The following is a 26,130-nucleotide window of genomic DNA, read 5'->3' on the forward strand; positions in this document are numbered from 1 at the left end:
GCAAAGAGCAAGCTGAAAAGACTTTGAAAGAGATGAGAGATAAAAGGGACTAGGAGGGAAGAAAGAAAAACTGTACAAGAATTAATTGAAGACAAACAAAACAAGAATTGCCTTAGCCAATAAATGGAACGTATGTACAGAGTGCTGCTGTCTTCCCTAAGTTTTGTGTGCATAAGCACTGATAAAAAACATCTGGTAAAGGTGCAGAAAACAAAATAAACTTTTTTTCTGATGCTTTTGTTTGCTCTCATAATCCATTTCTACTAGGCGGCTTTATGACTGAAAATAGCCCTCGTGCATTACAATGGAGGCAGGAAGACATACTCAAATAGTCGATAGAAAAAATGGAAAAGAGAAATAGTCCTGTGCTGAGTAAGGTGTGATTGACAATGACTCGGGCTAATAGCTGAAGGTTCCAGAGCAAAAGAAGCTAATGGCTGAAGAAGGAAGAATACAACACAATCTTTTATGTATCGAGGGTTGCATATATAATTTTATGAATGGTGCAAGCACCATACACATCGAACATTATAAGAGAGAGAAAGACAAGGAGAGAAAGAAAACATAAGAGAAATATCAGTCAAAAAGCTCATCTTCAAGAGAAGGTGTCTGGGAAAAATTGATAGAGGGACTTTTGTTAAAATAAACCTTGAATTACCACAACAGTCACTCATAAAGGTACAACAGAAATGAAAGTGAAATGTGTGACTGGATACAGCCTCTGCTTGCTAACTTAAACGTTTGAAAGATGGCTCCCATTACAATCTTATTGGCGCTCCACTGCGATGCAAGGCGCTGCCGTGTAAGATGATTTGGAACATCTGGCATTGCTAAAGAGACGTCCTTTCCACTGACCGCAGCTACTCGCAGAAAAGCAGTGCTGCGGTAATTGACAGACACAGGCACATTTAGAAGCAGGCCTGCCAATCTATTCTTAATGCACTCGAGTGCAGTGAGAGACTGTACACTGAGGATGGACCCTGCTTGTCTCGACGATGAAGAGAGGCGAAGACATCTTGATTGACGAGACACAGCCCACGTGCAGCCGCAAACTGGGCCCAGCTTGAGCCCGCAATACAGCCCTCGTATAAATGTCATCATACCCACATAAAAGAATAAATACCAGGGAAAAAAAACAGAATATAAGTAGGCACGCGGCGCAAACTGGGCGTAGTTAGTAAACAGACTGTAAGCATGTGCCACCTATAGTGACACGGTGACGATATCTTATCATCATGATACTATAGGCGACACATGCTTGATTTTATAAACAATACGTGCATCACATTTTCCTTCCTACCAAGAGAAGTGACCAATAAAACAAAGAAAATCAGTTTTAAGGATTTTTACATCGGCCTATGTGGTGGCACAGCATACTACAAAAGTAACGCTTGATCCTGTTTCTACCAACCACTACATTATTATAACGGGAGACAGGTAATATGTGTACTTTTAACTGTCCAGTGAATATACAGCACTTGATTTTTTTAAGCCCTTCAACTTTCTTTTGGAAAGTGAGAATGAGGCAGAAGAGAAAAGGCTTTGTGTTTTCATATCAGGATAAGAATAAAGTTCTCACAAAACTTTTAGAGTACACTTCTGTTCAGAGTAGGGCATTCGTCCCGATGAGCAAAGCAGTAAGGGAATCCAGTGTGTGGGAGCAGTAGGTCAGTGGATGCCACAGAGTAGGCTGCTAGCCTTTCCAGCAGTTCTTAATTTTGGACAATAATAAGTGCCAGTTCCGGAAGTTCTCCTCAGAAACCCGGGACTGGTGCAATTAAACATTGGTGCATTGAATGGCAAGGCTGGTTGTCTAAAATCCAGTTCATGCCTTTTTAATCCCCTACCAGATACTCCCTGCTCCTTTATTGCATTCTTGCAGGTTCCTGATGCCCCCCTTTGTGGTGGTTTATGTCTTTCTCTTTCTTCACCCTGTGTGTCATTTTCCATTACTTGCTCTTGGTAAAATTTGATGCGGACAAAAAAGTGCCGGTCCCCAATAGCAAGTGTTAGTGGCACCAGCAGCAACCACTGGCTCCAATTAAGCACTGATTTCCTGTCTTGTATGCTAGGCTAACACCTGTGGCACAGATTTGACGTGGGTGCAGGGGCGGCTCCTACTCTAGGGTGGAGGTGCGTTGCCCCCCGCCAGCAGCAGGAGCTGCAAAACTTTTTTTAGTAAAAACATAATAAACTGTGTTTATTATGTTTTTACTATAAAGGTGGGTGGGGGCAAAGGCATGACGGGGACGGAGGGGGAGTGCACAGCATTCCCTCCTCAATGTGCATGCATGTTTGGCTGGTCGTCTTTGGGCAGCCAAACATACATGCGCAGTAGGGTCTCCCCAACCCGGCTCCGTGTTGCTGGGTTGGAGAGACAGGCAGAGGCTCCCAGTGTGGGCACTCCCAGCCAATCCTAACGCTTTTTTGAGCAGTGTCAGGATTGGCTGCAGGGTAGACTGGGAGACTGTGCCTGCAACGACAGAGGAGAACAGAGTGGATGGAGCGGCGTGGCATGCAAAAAAGGTACATTTTACTAAATAGTATTTATTTTTATTTTTGTCCCCCCCTCATCCTCCCCCTGCTGCCCCACCCGTTTTCCATCTCACAAGCCATGCCTGCTTGGGAGTTAGGTAACAGTAAAGCCCAAGTCAACAAGATAGAAAAACGTCAGAGTTTGCTTTGAATTTTGTAATTCATTGCTGCCTCTGGTTGGTGTGAGACTGATATATTGTCGAGAAACCAAGCAAAACATATACATATTTTCAAGACATTCCCAGTATATGAATCAGTGATTGTTTCATTTCACTAAGGACAATGGGTTGGCTGTTGTTTTAATAGTGGCTATAGTAAGCGTAAGAGCAAAATGGAGGCCATGATGTTTAAGCAACAATGAAAAACTGTTGCAAGTGAGTGTGAGAGAAAGTTGAATCCAATGTCTTTAAAAGCTGTAAGGAGGATGGGTCGGAGATGCATATCAGAATTACAGGAGACTATCATAGGTGTAAAGGAGTTTGAATGCCAGGGCATTCAAGAAAAGTGAAGAGACAGTGAACAGCTTCATTGAAGAGTGGTGTAATAGAGTATGAAGGATCCATCGCAAGTTAAATGAACTATGTGCTTGTCTCACCTTCTCAGAAGCAGCTTGGGGTGGTTCTTGCTCTCCAGGTTCTTGTCGATGAGGTCAGAGAGAAGCTGTTTCAGCACATCAGTCGCATACTCCAGCTTGCTCTGTAGAACGGTCATGATGAGGGAGGCCACGTTGCCCCTGTCGCGCATAGAGAAGCTGCGCTGGGACTCTAGCGTCCTGATGAAGGAAAGGAGGAAGATCTTGTTGTTGATCATCTGAGCAAAGAGCTTCAGGCCCTTCTCCACCCGCTCCTGTCTGTACCCAGGAACCTGTTGGAAGGAAGCAAAAGAGCAACATTATCCGGCAATGAAGTTGAAGACAATGCACACCTACCTGGAGAGATCTTGCTGGTTTAACGGAACACATAGGCCACAGTCTTAGATGGAGGAAATTCACATTTTGTGTCACTGTTTTAGATTTAGAGGTTAGCCTCCATTCTTTTGCACCTGAAATTGGCATGTGCTATCCTTGGTGTCTGCATATGCCAAGGCTTTGATATTGCTCATCTGCTTTTCAATGGGGTGAGCTTTATTAGCAGATCCCACCCAACTATTGTATTGCTATTCTCTCTTCTCGCTACATTGAATCCCTTCTTTGGGCGTTCTGAGAGTGCCTAGGTGGTATCCCACACTTTGCAAAAGACAATAAATAAAAAAACATAAATAAAAACAAATGCATAAAATTATTTTGCAACTGAGTGGCAAACCTGTATGTGTTCTGTTCAGAGTTTGATTTAGGGATGTTTGCAAATGGAAAAGCATGTATTACATCTCAGTAAGGGAAAGGAATTAACACACACATTCTTTAATGCCAAATTAAAGGTAGCTGCTGTTTGTTTTGCCCCACCTCCTCAAACCAACCATGAAATGCAGATTCCTTTTACTTCCTCTTCAGTCACACAGCCTGCTTCCAGTGTGTGCCCTCATCATAACAGAAGAACACTCTAGGTGGAATGTCCTTCCTTTCTTACCTCCAGATCCCTCAGCACAGGGTGGTCTTCAATGCCAGGAAACAGGACGCGCATAGTGTAGGTTCTGTAATCCAGGAAGGGGATGCCAGCACCATCCAAATCACTGGTTAGTTCATGGATGTCTGTTTGAAGCTCTGCAAATGCTGAAAGGAAACAAAAAATAAAATAAGTTATAAAAATGGTGTCTTACTTGGCTATTAATTATGAAGATCTAATATTTTCCATATTTATAATTGCATTGTGAACATGAATACAAATATGTTCCTAGGAAAGAAGAGCTAGATACGAAGAGGTTGTGTTAGAGCATTCTTTAGTGTGGAATTCCTCCTATGGTGTGCAACTAAGGAATCATCCTCAGTGCTGGCCAAGAAAACCTCCCCACGAGATCTATTGCACCACCACACTCGGCAGAGGTGTACTTTGGCACACTGTATGGGGTTGTGAAGCAAGGCATGGTGAGCATGGAGTTTGAGAGTATCTGGTGCCCCTAAATTTCTTCCTAAAGTGTCTATCATGATATTGTACCCTAAGTTGCCATACATATGCTGTAATTCGCCATACCAGCTCCCACAAGCTTTCCTTTTAAAATTCCACAGCAAACCCAAATCGCGCCTTGGCATTATCCGGTAAAATGTGCACTAATACTAGTCTTGAGGTGCTCTGAGCATACTTACGTTTCTCAAGTAAATATGCACTTAATTAAGCCATGCAAGCATCTCCACATTTGTTGCAATTGACAATCTTTGAGTGTAAATTCCCATTTCGGTGCTATCTCTAGGACTTGTAGAGCTTCTTTTAAGAGAAGTCCTAGCATGGAGCATTCTGCTAAATCTGGAAATTGCAAAGACTAACCAAACAAGCATTTTCAATGCAATAGGTGTTGCATTTGCTTGAGTTAGAGCTATTGGCACTGTAAATTCATAACTGGACTTTTCTTGCCACATAAGTTGGTCAACCCTGCCTCATAATTTAATTTCCCTGCTTTATAATTCTAGTGGGCATGCATATAACTAAAGCACTTCCATTTACCTTCTTCCTCTATCTGCAATAAAAAATGAAAATGTTGCTATTTAGCATCCTAATTTAAATCTGCCATGCTAATTCCAATAGAATACCACTTTCACCACCCCACCATCAGAGTTGCTGTCTGGCTAACGAAACTCCCCCAAAAAGACACAAGACAGCCACAGAGAAGAAATAAACTAGAAGGATCACCCAAACATATCACGAGTGTTTAAATAGTCATAGTGTAATAAGGATGTTAGGTTGGTCTAAATCATGGTCTTAATTGTAATAAGGAGAGATTATTAAAACATATACAACTGTCAAATAAATCGTTATTAGAAATAAACGTTTGGCATAAGACTGTAATGCTTAAAACAGCCCCTAGAGAGCACTATAACCAAAATATCATTTGTAAGAAACATGGTCATGTAACCACATTTCTAGCCCCTAGAGAGCACAACCCTCTTAAAAAAAAACAGGAAAATGACATGCAGTGTAGCCATATACTTAGTCCCTAGAGGACATGTTTAGGGTTAGCAGGCCTACTGCAAAGATGTTACAAACAAAGCATTTAAAACAAAATGTCTCACAGCTATAAAACAAACGTTCTAGTCATGAGAAAGCTTAAAAGGCATTAAATGGTAGGAAGGGTTATTTTGGGGTCCCAACTAACCTAGTGTAGGGATCCAGAGATGATGTAGACAGAAAGAGCATTATAGAGCGAGTTTTCCTGACGCTAATATTATAGTATGTTGACTACAAGGCTCAGAATAGCCCCTTGACGACACCACAATAAAAATAGCATTTGGAATAAACATGGTTCATGTAACCATACAGTCAGCCACTAGAAAGTATAACCACATGGCAAAAGAATGGGAGAAAGTAATGCACTGTAACCATATATGTAGCTCTTGGAGGGCATAGTGCATTACACATTTTCAATGATATTAAAACAAGGCCTATAAAACACAACTTCTCTCATCTGTAAAACATAAGTTCCAGCCATGAGAGAGTCAAAAGATAATGAACGGTGGAAGGGGTTAATATTTTGGAGTACCCTATACCATAGTGTGGGGACCCATGATGTCGACAGAAAGAGGAGGTTGTCTTTTGAGGTTGGTCCCATTGTCCTAGGACCACCACAAGCTGAATTATAAGCAAAAATGTTTTGTAAAAGTAATGCTCTGCAAAGCATTGTGGGGCAAGTTTCAGTGCCAAAAATATTTTAGCATGTTGATATGACTGTAATGCTTAGAGAACAGTCCCTAGAGGACACCACAATGAAAATAGCATTTGTAAGAAACATGGTCCTGTAACTATATAGTTATCCCATAGAGGGAATAACCACACAAAAAAGAAAATGGTAATAAATAATGTGTTGTAACTATATATTTAGCCCCTAGAAAGCATAGTTCACTATACATTTTCAGGAGTAGCAGGTCTATAGCAATGATATCACAAACAAGGCCCTTAAAACACGAGCAATTCCACTGATAAAACAAAAGTTCCAGCCATGACAATGCTTACAAAGCCACTGAATGTTAAGAGAGACTATTATTTTGGTGTTTCCACTAACGTAATGTGGGGACCCAAAGATAACCTAGACATAAAGAGTACATTATGATGAACCTTTTGGTGGTGGTGCCATTGTCCTGAGACCACAAAAGGCTGAGTGATGATAAAAAAAAAAAGAAAAAAAATGCTTCCAAAGCATTAAGGGGTGAGTTTCCCTGAGTGCAATGAATATTGTAGTTTCGGCTCTCTGCTGTGCCAGGAGAGCCACTTTCACTTTGAGGATTTCTGTTTTACATAAAGCATTTACCAATTTCAAGTGTTTTAAGGGGAGATCCACACAAAATTACTCTGATTAAGTAACTGTGAACAATGTGACCAGCGCTTCGATACCGCCGATCGTTTTCACACGGTTGTGCTTCTTTGTGCTGTGAGTGCCATGGCTGCCATGGAGCACGAAGGGGAGAGACAAAAGAAAAAATAATCTTTGCAACGGGGCAGTCTACAAGGCATTACAAAAACAGCACCAAGGTGGGGCAAATGTAAAGCATTTACCAATGATATCAAGTGATTTTTGAAAGACAAGCCCATGAATAAGTGAAAGTGATGGGCGTGGTTAAAAGCCCACAATACTTACAACAGGCCAAGCCTTTGAGATGTCGGTTTCCTATATTGCAGTGGTTTCAGAACTATGGTTCTACATTAAAAGAAAAACGCACTGCAAATCTAATTAAGTAACTCAAGAGCATCTTTCCTGCACCTACAAATGTATTCAGTTACACACACTGGTATTGCATACACTACAAATAAAACAATCTCCTTTCCTCACTGTACATGATAAATATATCCAGAGGTAGTTCCTCTTATCCCTTACTGCGAGCCCCCACACCTGAGACAGACTCATCATGTTATCTTAAATAGTTGCCCTGTACTGCTGTTCATTTTTACCCACTAGGGGCAGAGCTAGAGCACTCTCTGGCCCGGATTGATTGTGATGACCAGGAGCAGCTGAAGCAGTGTTAACTGAACTGTGCATGTTAGCTTGGCAGGTGTTTTTGCTGTTGCCAGCCTATCATATGCAGTTCAGACTTCCAGAAGTCATGCTACCAGGGAGTTTGAACCGCATAGACACAGCCCCATCAGCTTCTGATGCAGCGTTGTTTGCCTGATCGAGCCAGTCGTGGCACTGCTCTTATGTTGTTTACTATTATAAGCAGCATGAGTGCAGTGCTTGGATTAGTTGTGATGCTTGGGGCTTTACTTTATCTGGAACCAGCATCCACATATTTACAGCCAAGCAGCGCAACACAGGAGAATTCAACCTCGGTTGTACTGGTTTACAGTAGCAAGCTGCAGATGTGGTAAATCCAGATGTCAGGGTAAGATTACGTTTTTTTGTTCCTTTTTTTTTTTTTTTTTTTTTACAGTACAACAGATGGTAAATACTTTATAAATAGAATGTGCCCCGATCACAAATGCATTGCAGAATGGAATTCGTAATGCAAAGATGATCGGGGCACATTGTATTTAAAAAACATTTACTGTACGTTCTAAGCATTTTTAACTTTTACATGCCCCATCACTTTCAAAACTCACCAGTCGTCACTGAATATATCCATCACAATATGTACCCTCGCCATTTTGCAAGGCAGCCATTTTAGAAAAGAAGATTTTTAGAGCAACTCAGCAACACAAAAAAAGAGTACGTGGACTTAATGTTCAATGTCCACTAATTCCACATACCAAATCATCGGTCTTTTCTACAAGTGCAATTGGCTTTGCCTTCTGTCAACTACAAATTACCCCAAAATGTGCAGACAAGAGCAGCAAACACACTTGTGCCTCTGCAATGCAACCAACAGTAGCAAACACAAGTCTAAGTCTAGTCGATATTTTGACATCACTGTAGAAAAGAAGAAACTCTAATGTATCTTTCCGTCCACTTAGCAAACCTACTCTCTTTTCTCAGTCACACTTTATATCACTTACTCTATAGCTCTATTTTTCACTTTCTCTTGCTCTTTTTACTGTTTCTCTCTGATATTAATCCCTCTCACACTTTTTCCTTTCTCTTCTATTTCACCCATGCTTGCTCTTTATAGCTCTTTGAGTATTTCTGTTAGTCTCTGACTCCCTTAATTTCTCAGCTCCTCTATTTCCTCTGTACACCCTCTCTCTTCCTCTCTTTCACTCAGCCTTTCATTTTCTCTTCTTTCTCTCTTTTATCCTCGTCATAATCTTTCAGTGGCCCATAGTGCACTCAAAATAACCATATACCATACATGTCTTCAAGTATTTGCTCATCTCGATTGAAAAGAGAACAAATTGCAGTTTAGCAGCCAAATCTTCTCCCAGGAGTTCATCTTGGCTTTGTACTGGAGTCCAATCAATGGCTAATGTTAAATATAAATCCATCTCTGTGAAGCGGATATTTAACCCTCTGTCCATTTCTCCTTGACATTTTGAGTATATCATACTAAAAAAACTGATGGGACTCCAGGGGCTGCCATTTTTAACAATAGGATCATCAAAGCCATCTCTCCTGTGGGATTCATACTCCCATTCTCTATTAAACAAGGATAAGTTAGTATGGCTAGAGAGAGCCACACAGCTCAGACTGTAATTCACAGACGTGCATTGTATTTTTGATTCACATATTTAGACTTTGTTGTGAAATACATATACACGTTGAGCCCACACCTACCCTCCTTGCACTCGAGTGCTACGCGTGACTCCAGGTTGTCCATCTGCATCTGAAGTCGCTTCAACGTCAGGTCACTCTCCCGGGATTTCCGTTTGTAGGCAATCAGAACAGCCACGATGAAGATGATGAGCAATCCCCCAGCTGCGGCAATGCTGACGATGGCTGGCAAGCTGAGTGGACTGTCAGGGGAGATGGAGACGATGCCAGGGGAGTACTCCATTCCCCCAACTCGAGCCTAAGGGTTCAACAGTACACCAAGCTGAGTTAATCCAAACACTGGTCAACTTCTGCTGTTCCTGAACATCAAAGAGTGTGTACAACACTTGAGTTAAGTACACAGGATAACACTGTTCTTAAATCCTAGGATGAAACAACACAATGGCATCAATCATGACGATCCTACCACTCTGGCATTACAAGACAATCTGTTCTTTAAAGCAGTAATGCTCTACAGTAATGGGGCACTGAATACAAATTATGTTGTTGCTTTTTCAAGAATAAGGCCCTCATTATGACCCTGGAGGCCACGGTCTCACCACCGACGGGCCAGCGGATGAAGACCGCCACATTATGGGTGTGGTGGGTTGGCCTCTGCCAACCTGCTACATCCCGCTTATACCGCCAGGGCGGGTGGACAGCTGGGCCGCAGATTAGCATGTCCAACCCGGCGGTCCACTGAATACTGCCAGCGGCATCACGAGTCGGCTTTCCACCAGGGTTTCCGCTGCAGTAGCATCGCCACGAAAATCCTGGTGGAAAGGCTACCGGTGACAGGAAATTTGTTTCCTCTCACCGGTAGATGACTCTCTTAACCCCCCCTGCAATCCCAACACACCCCACCCATCCATAGGAGGGCCCCCCACGCCCCTACCAGAACAGAAACACCCTCCCCTCACTCCCCTTACCAGAACAGCAGACCCCTCCCCTATGCCAACCCATACATGCACACACACCCCACATACACTCATTCACCAACACTTACATACACGGATTCACCCACACGCATCCATACTCGCTTTCACTCACACACATTTATACTTGCATTCCCACAAACATTCCAACACACACGCACTTCAATCATACACACAAACACCCCATACACATGCATTCAAACATCCATACACACACAGAAACACGGATTCAAACATCTATACACACTCACATACAAACACGCAGACAACACCTACTCACACACAACACCCCTCCCCTGTCAGACGATTAACTTACCTTGTGCGGCGAGGAGGTTGTATGGCAGGGAAAGGGAACAGGCACTTCCACCTCTGGCTGCGCCCCACCATCAGGACACCACCAGGCCGTATTACAGGGTGTAATATGGCTGGTGGAGTCCTTTTGGTGGGGCGGGTCCGGTGTTGGAACTGCCCATGTGCCTCCGACCGCTAGCACAACTACTGGAGGATTTCTGTCCAAATTGTGGTGGAAATCCTCCAGTACTCGTAATATGGTGGTCTGAAGACCACCAGCACTGGTGGTCTTCTGGTGCCTGTGGCTTCGGCGGTCTTCTGAAAAGACAGCTGAAGCCATAATGAGGGCCTAAATGTCCGTCCACAGAAAAGGCCAGAGTAAGAGGTAAAGATATAGTATGTGAGGTTCTTTACTAAGATAGGTGTGGTAGCTAGACAATGATAGCTGGGCAGCAAGGTGTGTGCATGGGCATAGAATGAGGTGAGGTCAGCTGGAATGTCATAACCAGCTGACGCGTTGTGAGATGGGGAGAGGGGGACTGGCAGGTACAACAGAGCCTAACTACGAGATAGATGAGATCTTCTGATGGGATAAAGAAACCTGAATTTGGAACCTTCAACATCTCTCTGTGTCATCCTTGATGCAGATTATTTTTGGGATGCCACAATAGGTTCATCCACCTAACTCTCTAGCCATCAGCCAACTTTTATGTTTGCCTTCTTAACCATTGACCCAAAAATGAATAAACCCATCCATCAATAAGTTCCATAATTTAGGAAGGATATAAACAAGAAATTATTCTTTTATGTACTTCAGGCTGAAACCTGAGTGGAGCTATGTTGTCATCCTTCTGACGGAAAGAACTGTTTTCCGGTTTCTTGTATTGCACAAATTCATTTGATAATGCCAATTAATACTTTCACACCTAGCCTTTGAGAATTTCAATGCAGAAAAGAGTCCATTTATGAGTTGTGGCACTTCGTTGGCAGTGTGGACATTTTTGTCGTTTATTTTTTTGTACCTAGGGGTGTCCAACCTACGTCAAAGAGAAATGGGGTTATGGTAGATTTTCAGGATAACAACTGATTTTGTGAATGAGTGGCATCTATATCCAATATATGTAAATATATCTCATATGGCTATCCCCAAAATCTAGAAAGGATGCTTCCTCGTCCTATGGTGACCATCTCTTGAATAGGGTAACCTGTAGAGCGATTGTCTTTAGGCACTGGGGAGAAAATAGGGTGTGGGTTTGATGATTGTAGAAGGCCTTGGATTGGGAGCAATGAAGTGTAAAGTCCTTCCACCTCAGCACACTAAGGGCCTGATTTAGAGTTTGGTGGAGGGGTTACTCGATCACGGTGGTGACAGATATCCCATCTGCCAAAATATAAAATCCATTTTATCCTATGGAATTTATATTTTGGCGAACAGGATATCCGTCACTGTTGTGATGGAGTAACCCCACCACCATACTCTAAATCAGGCTCTAAATTTCCTATAGAGGTCCTCTACGTTCAGGAGTAACAGCCCATTTTAAGTCACAGCATCAGCAAAGAATGTTGACAATTCTATATCTGCTCTAAGAGGCCATGATAATGCCAGATTCAATCCCGGCCTCAATCAGAGGATAGAAGATATCTCCATTGGAGGTTGGACCAGCCTGTGAATGCTGATTGCCCTTCGTTCTATAATTATTTCATTAAGATAGTGCTCTGGACAGGATGCTCTGATCTGGCAATGAGAGAATTACTTTGGGTGAACTTGGCATACGTGTACCCGAGAGAAGAAGACTGAGTGCTCAGCACGCAAATTGTGTGCAGGCTCTGCCTCTATATTCCCTGCTAAGTAGAAGAAAGAGAAGGGCAACAGATTATTCGAGGTTTTTAGAATATTATTTTTTTATATGGAATTGGCGTGCCAAACACAGACTGATGCACTTTATTGAAAGGCAAAGTGAGCTCACATTTCTGTGTCTATCTCAAAGCGAATGAGTCAGTACAGGACAGATGCCATTCTTGCTATGGAAGGATCGACTGCACATTTCTAAATGAGACCGCTTGTACCTTAGGATGGGTATGAATTGACTTCAGCGATCAGAGACCCCCCAGAAGTCCCACTCTTGAATACAGTTAATATGAAAAAAGTATTATAGTCATTGGATACGTATCTTAATTTTAATTAAGGGGATGTTTTTCCGAGGCAATCACAGTTTCTATAGTGTAAGTTCAAAGACAGAGCTCGACACTAATTCCATAGTTATACGTTTCCATCACTGGCCAGAATCCCTGCTGGTCCTTTTTGTCCTCAACAATTGTTGAACGGTCTATCAATATAAATACTGTTTTCTAGACAGCAACAGTTGTACAAGCTCAGATACAGTCAACCTGACCCTTTTTCTCCTGTCTGCACCATTTTTAGGTCCTTTTTGACAGTGCCATCTTCTGCTGACCCCATCTGAACAACAGAAAAAGAGATTAAAGAAACACTTCTGTGAGAGGGACTTTGGCACTGATCACATGGTGATTAAATTGAGTACAAAGGTTGATTGGCCAGAAGTTATGTGCTTCCACTGAAAAGGGTACTTGTTCTGTTCCTTAAGGTTCCTAAAGGGCTTTCCGTCACCTAACTTGGCTACTACATTGAGCTGTAATAAGACAGCAGCATGCAGGGGGAATAGCACATGACAAGCTGAGAATTTGCACACGTACATCTGGGAGCACCTGATGGAGACCCTCACAACACCACGGAATGGTCAGGAAGTGGTCCTGCTGCATTGTGTATGCTGGTCCCACTGCCTCTTACAGTTCTGTGTGCCAGTAGAAAATATGCTTGGTAGACACCACAATTTTCTTTTTGGCCATCGTTCCATGTCAGGGGTTATGACACTGACGCTATCTGACACAGCAGATGCTGCAGCTTGCACTGTCACGGACACTTCTAGTACGAGCATCACTATATCATCAGCACCAACTCCTATTTCTTCCTCTGCTACTGAGACCTATTGGCCACTTACTCTGCTTCCTAGTGTATCCTATCATTTTGAAGGTACAACGAAGCCTTTCTCCTCTCCTCTCCAGGTAGGAGCAGCCAATGGACATGTCAGCTGTCGAGAACAGGTATAGGCCTAACATGACACTTAGGGTCTGAATTTCAATTCACAGACTTCATTCTGCACATTCAGACCGCAGAGCAAAGCCACAGCCAGTTCCAGAGGGCCAACAGGGCCGTGTCGAGGGTTGTGTGCTTCAAGGATATTAAGGTAACAGCAAGTCACAAGTTTGAACCCACCCCTGACTGACTCAGCCTTACAGCCATCTGGTTTTGAACTCATGCGTACCACTGAGAAATACTAACACTTGCAAGAGACCGCACTCTTTCATCATGTCCTGTGATTGTTCGTCATGATTTGTATTATTAGCAGAATGCAAGTCAGTTCCTTACTGCATTGGAACAGCTGTGACTGCCCACCCCAAAGGTCCTCCTAATGGTGGCCTCTCTGTCTCGGATGTGGTCTTTCTAACACCCCTGAGACTGGTGATAATTCTGTAGATCACTTCTATAGGGCCTGTTTCTTTCTCTACCCACATCCATCTTCTTCAGGGTCTCAAAAGTTCTACCTTGGAATACAGCCTGTCTCCGTTCCTACTGGTGCAGACTCGTCCACCTTTTCTGCATTTCTAGCACCCACATCCTTACTCCTGCACTCTCTCAAAGATGACGCATGCACGGTCTCTCTCTCTCTCGCGTTTTCCCTCTTTTTTCTTTGGCTTAAGCTCTAACTATCTAACTCTTTATCGTGAATCTCTTTCTTGTTCTAGCTCTCTCTGGTCCTCCGTCGATAGTATTGTTGATCTTCCTTACATCTGCTTTAGGTACATGCTGTCTCCCAACCTCCCTGCTGACCCCTCTCAATCACTTTGAAGCCCAGACTCCGTCCCCTCTCATCCCTCTCTGTTTCATTTATTTCCTTTCAAAGCATGATGTACTCTTGTGCTGTATAAAATACCACGAAATATGCAAGTGGACTGCACTTGGAACAATCAAATCGCGAGTGGGCACTCACGGCAGATGCGTGTTTAAAAGATAAAATCATAAAGCAAAATAATGTACTATTGCTCTCAGTAATAAAAGGTCCCGTCAACAGAGAGCTAAAAGTCTGTCATGCCTAGGCCAAACACAGAACCACTGCATGTGGATGAGGGCACCGCTGCAATGAGCGGAAAATACAATTCCAGGCGCTAAGAATGGGCTATTCAATCCATATCTTGTTGACGATGAGCCCTGTTTTACCGTTGTGGACGTAGCAATGGATACGGAGTTTACAGCGCTCGCAAACCCAGGGATCAGACTTAAGGCATGCAATAAAAAAATACAAAATCACTTTTATCCTTATCTGCTCTTCCTCCACCAGCTCCCTTCGCAGATAACCTTTCATTCTTTGATTTGCAGCCAACACATTGACATAGCAATGACTGTGTGTTCAATTTATGGCCAGTCCTTAACTCACATTTAATACAGTGTGTCATATCATTCAGGCTCAGCAACATGGTTTAATGTGATTATCCTCAAGGCGCAGAATTTATGGCGCGTCCATGGGATCCCCGTACCAGGGTTTAGCGAGGAGAGTTAAGGCGGGGATTCCTGCCCGATGGACAGATTACACGCAATTTAAGATTTTTTATCCACAATAAAACGTGTGGCAACAATGTGCTTAAATCCATGGTGTGCTGCTGATAGAAGCATGTCATAATTTCACTTGGTAAATTGGTGTGGGTACAGTTCGTATTCCTTTCTCATTCTCCAAACTGCTCCAGCCAGGTCAATCACCTGTACCAGTCAAGGAGTCCTAACCTCACCCTTTTACTACGTGCATGCATACAATGGCAATACTCTAGTGATAGGCCCTTCTCACTGCAAGACAGATAATTCGCCTACAGCAGCACTGTAAGGCCAGTCCTCACTGTTGTGTATCAGCCTGTCCTCAAGAGGTCTGCTTAGGGCCACAATGGAATTTCTGATTGTCATTAAATACACTGTATAAAACTGGCACAATCAGTATGTTTAAAAGCACTCCCAGTGTTGGCACATGTGGACACCCAACGGGGTCAATCTGCAATGCATCTTGAATTAGGTGCCATTTTTGTTCTAGTGTTACATTGAAATGGAAATTGTATCAGCAGTTTATTTCCTTTTTGCTTATGATAGAAAGATAAGTTAGAAGACGGGCAGCTTTTATTCCAGCAAGTGTCTGTGAATTAACATGCTTCCCATTTGCACAAAGTTGGGAATTTTTGCATGAATATAAGATAAAGGTGAAGCTGCATGCCATGCCTCTATCCACTAAATGATAAATTGTTCTCATAATCCCCTCTTCATTTTTCTTACGGTACACAGTAAGATTCCTCTGTTCATCAGGTCTAGTTTTTACTCATTTTCCATTCTTTCCTCTTCGCAGTGTGGTTACTACTTCTTCCTTATCTTGGTCTACATAATGTTCATGCACAGTCAGTTGAACGTATCCTCATTTACTGGCCATGCCTTCCAAATCTCTGCATCCAGAGCCAGGAGAAAAGAGCTTTTTCCCCCCTCACTTACCGGCCACTCCCATCTTGATAGGAGTTCACTTATAAAAGGGCTATGTATCTGTCTGACAGGTATTTGTCATATTCAGCATGCTGAGAGGTGAAAGAAACATTCACAACTCACCCACCTCACACAAGTAAAGGTCTGATCAATTTTAACCTACATGTAAATCTTCGCACCACTTTGCAAAATATCATCATGCACTTAAAAAGTCAGAAATCTAGAAATCCCACTCATCACTAGGGTCAGTAGAAGAATTTATTGACTGGAGTTAATATCACAGTACATCTTCCCCCCCTGTGCATGCTCTTGGCTCCTGATACCTGGTGAAAACAGTATACCATTTCTCCATTAGCAGCCAAGGATTCGGTAGGACTGAAGGAAAACAAACAACCCGCACACCACTAGAAGAAACCCACAACAAGTGTGGTTGCCACGTCCTTGGAATCTAACAAAGTGACAATGATGGCATACATGCCTGCTTGTATGATGCATCCTTATCTTGACAGTCCCCTTCATCTAGTGGGACCCAAGTACCCATGAGTTGCTTCAGATCTAGCTGCTCTATGACCAAGAAGGGTGTGCTTTGCTAAGTACTCAGAGGTGCACTGGTGTGCAACCAGAACTGGTGATTGCCTGACAGCCAGGTTTTAGAGGGGATGGGATATCAGCCAAGGCCAAGTCCTTTCTAGAACAGCTGTATACCTGACCTGAGGCACCTAGAAGCCTGCCCACCTGATAAGAGAGGGAAGGAGCCAACCAAACCTTCAGAAAGACTGTATGTCAATGAGGAGTGAGGTGCAGCATTCTCTGGGTGGATGTTAGTTGGACATCCAGAGGAGGAAGACTGAGTGATCTCTCAACCTTTCTGTATGTGGGCTTGCAATATCTCCATGCAGGTTCTAGGAGAGAACCATGAAGACTCAGACTATGATCGTTGAGGTCCAGTCTGGGCTGTGATTTGGAGTCAAAACCCAGCATGTGCATAGCTGTGTCAACATCGGAAAATCTGTCTGAGCGTGGCCGCATCCCCACCAGCAGATAGGCCTAGGTATGATTACATCACAGTGAAAAGTTTGGTTTGTTCATGACTCAAGTCGTCATCAGAAGAGCAGCTTGTGAGTGAGCGTTTTTCACTAGAGAAAGAGTGGCCTACGCATGGCTGTGCATAAGCAGAAGATTAGGGTATGCCTAGCTGCATTGAACCCTTTCTTTGCAATCAAGCACTGGATTGAACATTCATTTATTGCACTTTTGTTTGATTGTTGAGCGCTGAGTATGCGCATCCCCTCACTACCTCTCTGTGAAGCCTGTAACTGCTAACCATTGCTGTAAATGAGAATCAAGTGCTGCACTTAGCCCACATTACAGAACCATAGTAGGAAACACCACAGGACATAGTAGGTAAATTATCCCAGCCCCACAGTTGAGGCCCTGAATCTGAAAGCAACAGTTCTGCACATTGCTACGCAGTAGATTCGTGCATAGTTACCATGACTTTGTGTCGCCCGGTCAGATTGGGTGATTCGCAGAGCAGCTGCACATCCGATACTGTCACCGTGCAGGGCTTCTCCCCGATCAACACTGTGTAATTGAGCTTTGCGTTTCCGCCGGCCACAGGTGGGATTAAATTCTTACCCTGAATCAAGAAAAAAATTATTTTAGTGTGAGATAGCTTGGATTTCGGTGGATGGCACAATGGTTCTATGATCCCATTTAAACAAACTTTTACAATTTATAGCAAGAGGTCTTCCTTTCTGCACCCTCCTTACAATTTAATGAAGGAAATACAAAAACATTTAAGCCATTGAACAGCAGCTTATGGTAAACCTTGAATTATACTTACCTTGGGTCATTTGGATGGCAAATATGTGATTAAAATCACAGTTTACAAGGAATTTGAAGGACATTTTGGTATTTTTAGCTTCAGGGATGCTCATGCTTTTTATCTTTTTGACCACTGTTGTTTCTAGAAAACATCAGCATTTTTAAGAGGAATATATTTACGGGGAGCAAATGAGAGTTGAAGTCAGCAAGTCATTGGTTGATTACTATAAGAGTGCAACCATCAGTCCATCAAGAAAGGAGAGAGTGAAAATGTGGCTGAAAATCTGTAAAGCACAAAGGCTGGAGTAAACCACCTTCCGATGAAATGTCAAAGTATGGACTCACGTTTTACCACTGTAAGCAAATGGCTGGTTGTTCAGCTGCATTAAAGGCTCCAGGAATGGCCCACTGGTTTAGTTCGAGCTCCTTCATTACATTGGAACATTGCCTCTACATTCTTACTCAGGAAGCCATATTCTCCCTCCCAAAGACAAAATAATATACAAATGCAGGTGCATCCAAAGTATCCCACATTTTTAAAATCACTGACCAAATAACTGCATTCAATTTAGATTAATTGTATGGAATTGATCCGGCTCTCTCTTGGGACTAGGTTGGACATCCCTGTACCTCTGCTACGTTAGCCAGATTGAAGACAAAAGTAATGATAAACTTGATTTGTGCATGGCATCTGCTGTGCTAATGAACCAAACCTCCTTCTCTTTCAAGGAAGTAAATAATGTGATCACAAGTCTTCTGTTCTGTGTCAGGCCATCTCTGTGCATTGATGTTCATGTGGACCAGATTTCTGATGTCACCCCAGTCCACCTTTGACAGTGAAGCAGACGATACATTATTTGTGAATCTTTGTCAAAGTATACATGATCCGAATATCGAAATTAACAGTAAACAACCCAGTGAAGAAAACCTACCACTAAAATAAAAAAATCACTTCCTCCAGTTTAACAACATCAAAAACGTTAAGAAACCGGGGCTTCAGTGAGCTTAAATCTCAAGATACACACTTACAAATGCAGGTATAGAGAACTGAAAACACCGTGGCTCTTTTGAGGGTCAGTACATCACTCCTAGGTCTGCACCTAATGCAGTAACAGGACAAGGTACCTGGGTTCTCTGACACACCAACATGAGGGCATCTGTCTCATAAAACTAAGGATTACCAGGAAATTTGTAATTAGTTGTGTAATGCCCATACCAATGCAAAGAAAACCCATGCCAACAACGACACCACAACCCTATAGCAACTGGTGCAGGAAAAAAACAAAGTGGGCATACAAGTTTTGACTCCTGAACTGATATGTCTTATCTAGAGATGGATTAGAGTGAGGGAAAAGAGAGGTGTCTATTTCAGTGGTTTGACCTTTGCACTGTGTCCTAAGGTACCGCTCACCTTTAGAATGATGGGCGTCCCAGGTTTCAGCTCCAGTATCCCTGATGGGCTGAAGGGCTCAAATATGGGGTCTGGATAGTAGGTGAAGTTGGTCTTGTTGAGGATGAGCAGAGTCTGGACGTTGTCCAGGATGAAGCCGAACTCCTCTGGGTGCTCTGTGATCTCAGACTGGAAGGTGGAGCCCACGAGCAATGCTGGTGCTTGGCAGGTCATCTCTGTGGAGTTCAGCACCTCACACAACTAGGAGGAAGCAAGGCAAGGATTTAGGAAGGCAGTCGTGATCTGAAAAGCAGAAGTGGCTCATACAATTACACACTACGCAAAGACTGTTCAATCCCTGACAAACCACTGCACCTACGAATGTCTTACTAGCTCTACTGTCAGAGAATACAATGCAGCAACACAAAAAAACACAGAGATAAGTGTTTTTGAATTGCCTTTGACCAATGTCTTTGGATGTCATAACTCGAATCAGCAGCAGAATTAGTCAATTGGCCTCAAACGCAGCCAATAACTGAAGTACAGTAAGTATCGATAATAAAGACCCCTCCCGACAGCCCCTTCTTTCTATGTCACCAACATAGTGACAGGGCCTCAAAATCTACAATTTAAGTATCCCGCCCACCTGCTTGGGCATCTTTTTTGTTTATTTTGGACCGATAGAAGTGCCGGAGTCATTCATGCCATCGAGCGGATAATCTGGCCTTGACCCTGAGGACCTTAAGTAAGACAGATTCCTAGCCGTGCGGAAAGTAGTCCAGGCCACCAGCACTTCTTCCAAACTGAAAAACCCAGGAGGATGAATAACATAAAAAAATCACAGTGAACACTTCTGCTTAAGTGTAGGGAGAGTATTTCTGCAGAAAAGGCAACCTTGCCCTATGAAGTTCAAGTTACGGTTCCAGACATCCGGATATGGAGCACCTGAAATAAATATGTGCTTTCTGTATCCAATATTTTCATCTCGTCTACAGGTTGGACCAGTCATTAATAATGGGGAACATGTTTAGGGATAATAATTAGGGGTGTGAAATATATATAATGTGTTTTATCATCATTTGGTGAAATTGCACATAATTGCACGAAATGCGAACCCATCATTTCGTGCTTTATTTTAGCACAAAATGCAGCCTCACATAATTTTTTGGCATGAGGACATATTTAATATTTTTAGGGCAAATTGTAGGTTGCAGTACATTTTTACCATGAAGCCCGCACAATTACGCAAAGTGGTGTAATCGTGTATTTTCTGGAATTTTGTGTGACAAGCAAAATGCAAAATTTTGGAAAACACGCAAATTATGCCAACGTGAAATTACATTTTGCCTAGGCCTAGTATAAATAGGAAGTATGCCACTGCAAGTAGCTGTCCTTCTGGTTTGGGGCGTGGGAGATATTTGGCTAAGCCGCCATTTTATTATCGAGTCATACATATTAAAGGAACAGTACTTCTGGACACAGGGCAATGGGACAGGTAGGCTGCCGTCAGATTGTGGGAGTGCAGCTTTTTTTCTTTTCACCAATGCCTGAAATAGAAAACATGGACCCAAAAGCGTAGGCCCTCCTTGCACATTTCTAGTATCAGTACAGCCGCTCAATCGTTGACCCTTCGATAAAGGGTGTCGCTGTTATGCATGTTTATGGATACAGTGTGGGAGGCGTTTATGTACTCATGTATTAAAGGCTTTCCCTGGATATTTATTCTAATTCCACAACAGCCTCTATAAACAGCAGTGGAGTCACGTTTTATGTTGAATGTGTTAAGGTGTCTGTTTTTGCAGTTTGTGAAATGCTTGGGCTTTCTCTTATGCTCAATATATTTGTTAAAAACCAAATACCCTGATTAAAACAGAAGGGAGGCATGTAAAAATATAAAATTAAAATGAACTGTCTATGTAGTAGGCACGTGCACCTGCGACATGTTACCCCTAACACTATGCTAACGCCTGTTAAAGGTAATCATACTACCGTCCTGGTTTTTTAAATCCAGGTTTATAATGTATAAGATTCTGACTGTAACTGAGAGACCATAAGCTGGCATTGTGCTGCCACTTTAGTAAGCTCAAGATGTCCTCTTGAATGAGTATGGTGCAGTGGGCTGTCTTGGATGGGCAGTTCTATGCTTCCACATCACTTCATGTTGACTAGGGCAGGGTGACTTTAATTCATTCTTCAGTGAATAGGGCAGATTCTGACCCAAAACTCGCTTTTCAGGGGATGGACAAATGCCCAAATGTGACTAGTGATTTGTTCCAGATAAAGGGCAAACACAGATAGATTTGTTACAAAAATAAATCTATCAATGTCAGTAAAAATGAAGGGGATGATTTCCATCCTGGAAGCCGGTTCATCAGGAGGGAAGTAACACTGGTTTTCGCAACCTTGATGGAGGACTGTGGTCTGACTTGTTTAGAGATCACTGCTTGCCAGGCGATGGAAAGGAGCCACTACAGATCTCCTTACATCACTGAAGGTTTCTTCAACAGTTGTTTAAATCACCTACACAGCAAACAGTTGTTTAGAGAAAACAATCAATAATGGTTGGCTAGCCTTTATGTGGCAGGTAACTGCCATTGAAACCCGGCGGTCCTGAGGCAGACAGGCCACTATTTCAGAGGTTACCATCTTCAGACTCAGCTTAGCTCTGCCAATGGTAACTCAGATGTTTCCCCACCTCGTAATCGGTTGGGCGGACAGCAAAGTTGGTGGGATGGGAGGATCACCACCTTAAAACTAAAACAGTGGCTTCCGATTAGCTGAGAGAGCTTTTTCTCTTAAAGGCCATTTTGCTACTGTGGTAGTGTCACTGTTGTGTCAAAAGATCTGATTGCTGGGCTGAAACTCTGAAGAGAAATTTGCAGCCTTTATTACTGATCTCGGGGACTCGGTCCTCGTAGCCTGATTTTTTTTTAAGAAGGCCATAAGGGGCAGGGTACAGCCAACTGAACCCCAATCACTTGTGGGGGGGACCCAGAGGGACCCCACGGAAGTTAAAATAAAGCAAAAAAAACATGATACTCCTACGGGCCCCAATGCAGACCACCTGTGAAGTAAACACATACTACAAATTAGACTTCGGTACAATCTTCCACCCTATGGTACCAGGGAGGTGGAAGCTTACATGGCAGGTATAATAGGGCCTGTTTTTTTTCAAGAAGTAGAAAATGCGGGGTTGGCACTTGTGGGGGTTGGGCACAGAGGGGTGTCACACTCCAGCAGCAGCGTTAGGCGCAGGGCCAAAGGCTGGGCCCAGAGGGGACATTGACTGTAGGCTAACAGACGAGGTTGTGTCTATGCTTATTTTTTAATATGATCAAAACACTCTGACATTCACAAAAAAAAGCACAAAGGTTAAATTAATTATAACTTTAGGTGTTGAAATAAGATAAAAACTAATTGTTAACAAAAAAAAAAATCATTGAAATTCGCAAGTTATAGCTTACTACGCTAGTTATAACTAGCACTCCTGATATGCACTGCTTTTGAACTCACATATTAAATCACTCTTGACATGTTAAACAACATAAGTGAAGACACTACTTGTGACTTCATCCAGCCTTTGTGATAGGATTCTATAGGTTTGTGAATTTGAAGTAATTCAAAACCCTACACCTTGAGCAAAGCTTTTATGACCAATCATGTGACAATGGACATAACATTTGACAACATGTGGGACACTCAGCAGATCTGTCAAGAAACGCAGATTTGGTGACTTAACACTCCTTTTCTGGCATTCTTCCACTTAACAAGCTAAAAGCTTCCATAGAGTTTAATTTGGTCATCCCCTTCAGCATGCTCCAAAATACAGTTTGTACACTATTCACCTTAACATGATCACCTTCTTAAAGACTTCACATGACCCACAATTTTAAGTCAAAAGGTTGACAAGTATGCACTTACCACAGATATGACATATTCTGCCAGGTCCCAAGACCACCATCCATAGTTTACTCAAATACACTACACACATTCTTGAGGTGAACACAATGGCATACAACCTTAGAGCCATGCGCACAACCCCGGTGTGAGTTAAACAACCTTTTAGTGACTCAGACCCACATTCTACATTTTTGAATAGTGTGCAATGCCTCAAAATATTCAGTTACGTTCTTGAAACAAACATCCACACTTTATAACTGTACTTATTACATTCAGTTTGTCTTTAGCACTGTATTATGACTATTTTACAGGGGCACATGCCCAGACATCCACTAGTGGATAATCTCTTTCCAAGAGGAACTTTGGCCTTTCTGACATATTCTTTGCAAAAAGCTATATCTTTAAGGCACAACTTACTTTAAAACGTACCTCTGCAACTCACCCCAGGTGCACTCAACCATTACCTTGTTTAACATGAACGACTACTTGCACACAAATGTTAGTGAAAAGTGCCCCAAATAATTTTCAACTTACATTTGCCTCCAGGGGGTATGTTTTTTTCAGTGGTATCATCAATTATGTCATTTTAGATGTCACTATTGATATCATCAATTCCGTCATTTAATGTGTCACATGTGATGTAATATGTGAGGCCATTCGCAGCGCATCATGGGGCACAAGTTATAGTTCTTTCAGCAAGCTATAACTTGTAAATGTCAGTGTTTTTTGTTTTTTTAACTGTTAACGTTTGTATCTCATTTCAACATCTAACTACCTCATTTTAACCTTTGGTTTGTTCAGTGAATATATGAACACACATACATATATATGTATGAATTCAACAATGCAGACTTTTTCTAAATGTCTCTACCTATATAACTCAGAAACCTAATATAGAACAATAAATAATTCATTCCTTTTCTAAACTCTAATCAGTAGAAGTAATATTCAGGAGGTGAAGCAGGAAAGCAAAATCCATAGTACACTGAAAAAAGTCTCATTCCATCTATGAGGATACAAAATTGTCTACGAACACCAGCAACACAATTATAGAAAGGGAGACCACTTATTATTATATTTGTTCAACTTAATTGCATTTATATTCTCCACATTATCCATTCCAGATGTTCTCTCAATCACACCTATCCGCTTTTTACCAAGGGGGTTTAAGCTTTGATTTAATTACTGTGCGTAACTTCATTTTTTTAAAGATATTTTCATTTTACTGGGAACAACAACAGAACTAAAACAGATTCATGGAACACAGAGAAGACTGATGTAGGAATAAGACACACAGCATTGATTTCCACATAACTTCTCAATCAATATTATGGTTTTGTTAGATTTGATTTTCACTCACTTCTACAAACATAAGCCAGTTTATACTGAATGTATTTGGACCTAAAACAGTTGTCAGGTTCATGTTTTCAGAATAAGCGAGTATTAGGAAATAATAATTGTCGTACGGTTTAATAAATTAACACCTTTTGTGCAGTGTTAGTAATCGATACATGAGAAACTATGTATTTGTTTCCCTTTCGATTCTCATATGCTTGCACCTTGTTCTCAAGTTTTAAAATGTTATATATTTTTCTAAAGGTGTTTTTTGTGTATTGAGCGAGTGTTGTGAAAGTGTCAAGAGTTAAAAGAACTCTTTAAAGCGGGACATTTGACAACCCAAGATATTCTGAAATGTGTGCTGCACTCTACTTCCTTTCATTGTTCTTGAACTTTAAACTAATACTTTCACCGAAGAAGGTAGGATCCGCTGTAGAGATCAAATTCAAAAAGGGCCATACATACAATTAAAATTGGAAGCAGGCAGATTTTCAATGAATAGCAAGAATATCACAACAACAGAATTTGGGAATGTGAATCACACCCCTACTCTTACTTCCACTGGCTTGCCTTTCTGTTTTCTAATCAGACATAATTGTGCATTTTACTATGTTCTGAAAATTTGTGAAGCCATGCTAGTACATATAAAACCCACTTTTAGCTTCCAGTCCATTGCTAGTATTACTACTACTGACATTACTTGCATTCATTTTTTAGGATATGCTATTTCCACCATCATGCAAGAAGGGACATTTATCACAAATCTCTCCCAGACTCCAAATTCCCAAATTTAAATTAACCAGGCCCATCATGAGTTCTGTAAACTATTTTCTGGTCAGTAAAGAGGCAAATCTTATCCAACCAGAAAATAAGTCTATATAGATGGAGGGATTATTTCTTGGTGTTTTACTTCACATCTAGGGTATAGACATTGGAAAAGATTTACATAATGTTTGCTGCAAGTACATGTGATTTACTATTGTATTGCTACTGAACTAGACCAGAAGTTCTCCAAGAAGAAATCACAACAAATTATTTGTTAATTGGATGCAAATTGTTTTGCAGGCAAACTCCCTCTGATGTTTGTTGGAAATGGTCCTTTTTGCAGGATTATCCCCCAAACTTTTTGCCTTCTTCCTCCTATTTTTCTGGTCTGTTTTTGCTGGTTTTAGGACTCTGGGCACTTTACCACTGCTGACCAGTGCCAAAGTGCAAGTGCTCTCTGTCTAAAGTGGTTTGGTGATTGGTGTATCCATGATTGGTATATTTGATTTACTGGTACATCCCTACCTAGTAAAGCGCACTGTTTGCACCCAGGGCCTGTAAGTCAAATGCTACTAGTGGGCCTGCAGCACTAAGTGTGCCATCCACATGAGTATCCCTGTAAACCTTTCCCAGATTTACCACTGCAGTGTCTGTGTGTGCAGTTTTGTACTGCCAGTTCAACCTGACAAGTGTACCCACTAGCCAGGCCCAAACCTTCCCTTTTGCTACATGTAAATCATCCGAAGGTAGGCCCAAGGCAGCCCTGTGGGCAGAGTGCAGTGTATTGAGACCCTCACGGG

General features: G+C 42.1%; 1 protein-coding gene across 2 annotated transcripts in view; it reads right to left on the reverse strand.

Moving 5' to 3' along the window:
* Positions 1-26,130, reverse strand: part of PLXNA4 (plexin A4) — an 845,630-nt gene that overhangs the window by 139,779 nt on the left and 679,721 nt on the right. For both annotated transcript variants that reach the window (XM_069229312.1, XM_069229313.1), the window contains exons 18-22: positions 19,349-19,588; positions 17,603-17,749; positions 9,322-9,556; positions 4,101-4,243; positions 3,131-3,399 (exon numbers count right to left, since the gene is read on the reverse strand). In XM_069229312.1, the coding sequence (XP_069085413.1) occupies positions 3,131-3,399; positions 4,101-4,243; positions 9,322-9,556; positions 17,603-17,749; positions 19,349-19,588 (1,034 nt within the window). The remainder of the gene's footprint in view (positions 1-3,130; positions 3,400-4,100; positions 4,244-9,321; positions 9,557-17,602; positions 17,750-19,348; positions 19,589-26,130) is intronic.

The sequence above is a fragment of the Pleurodeles waltl genome, chromosome 4_1, assembly GCF_031143425.1.
Source record: "Pleurodeles waltl isolate 20211129_DDA chromosome 4_1, aPleWal1.hap1.20221129, whole genome shotgun sequence".
NCBI classification, from domain to species: Eukaryota; Metazoa; Chordata; class Amphibia; order Caudata; family Salamandridae; genus Pleurodeles; species Pleurodeles waltl.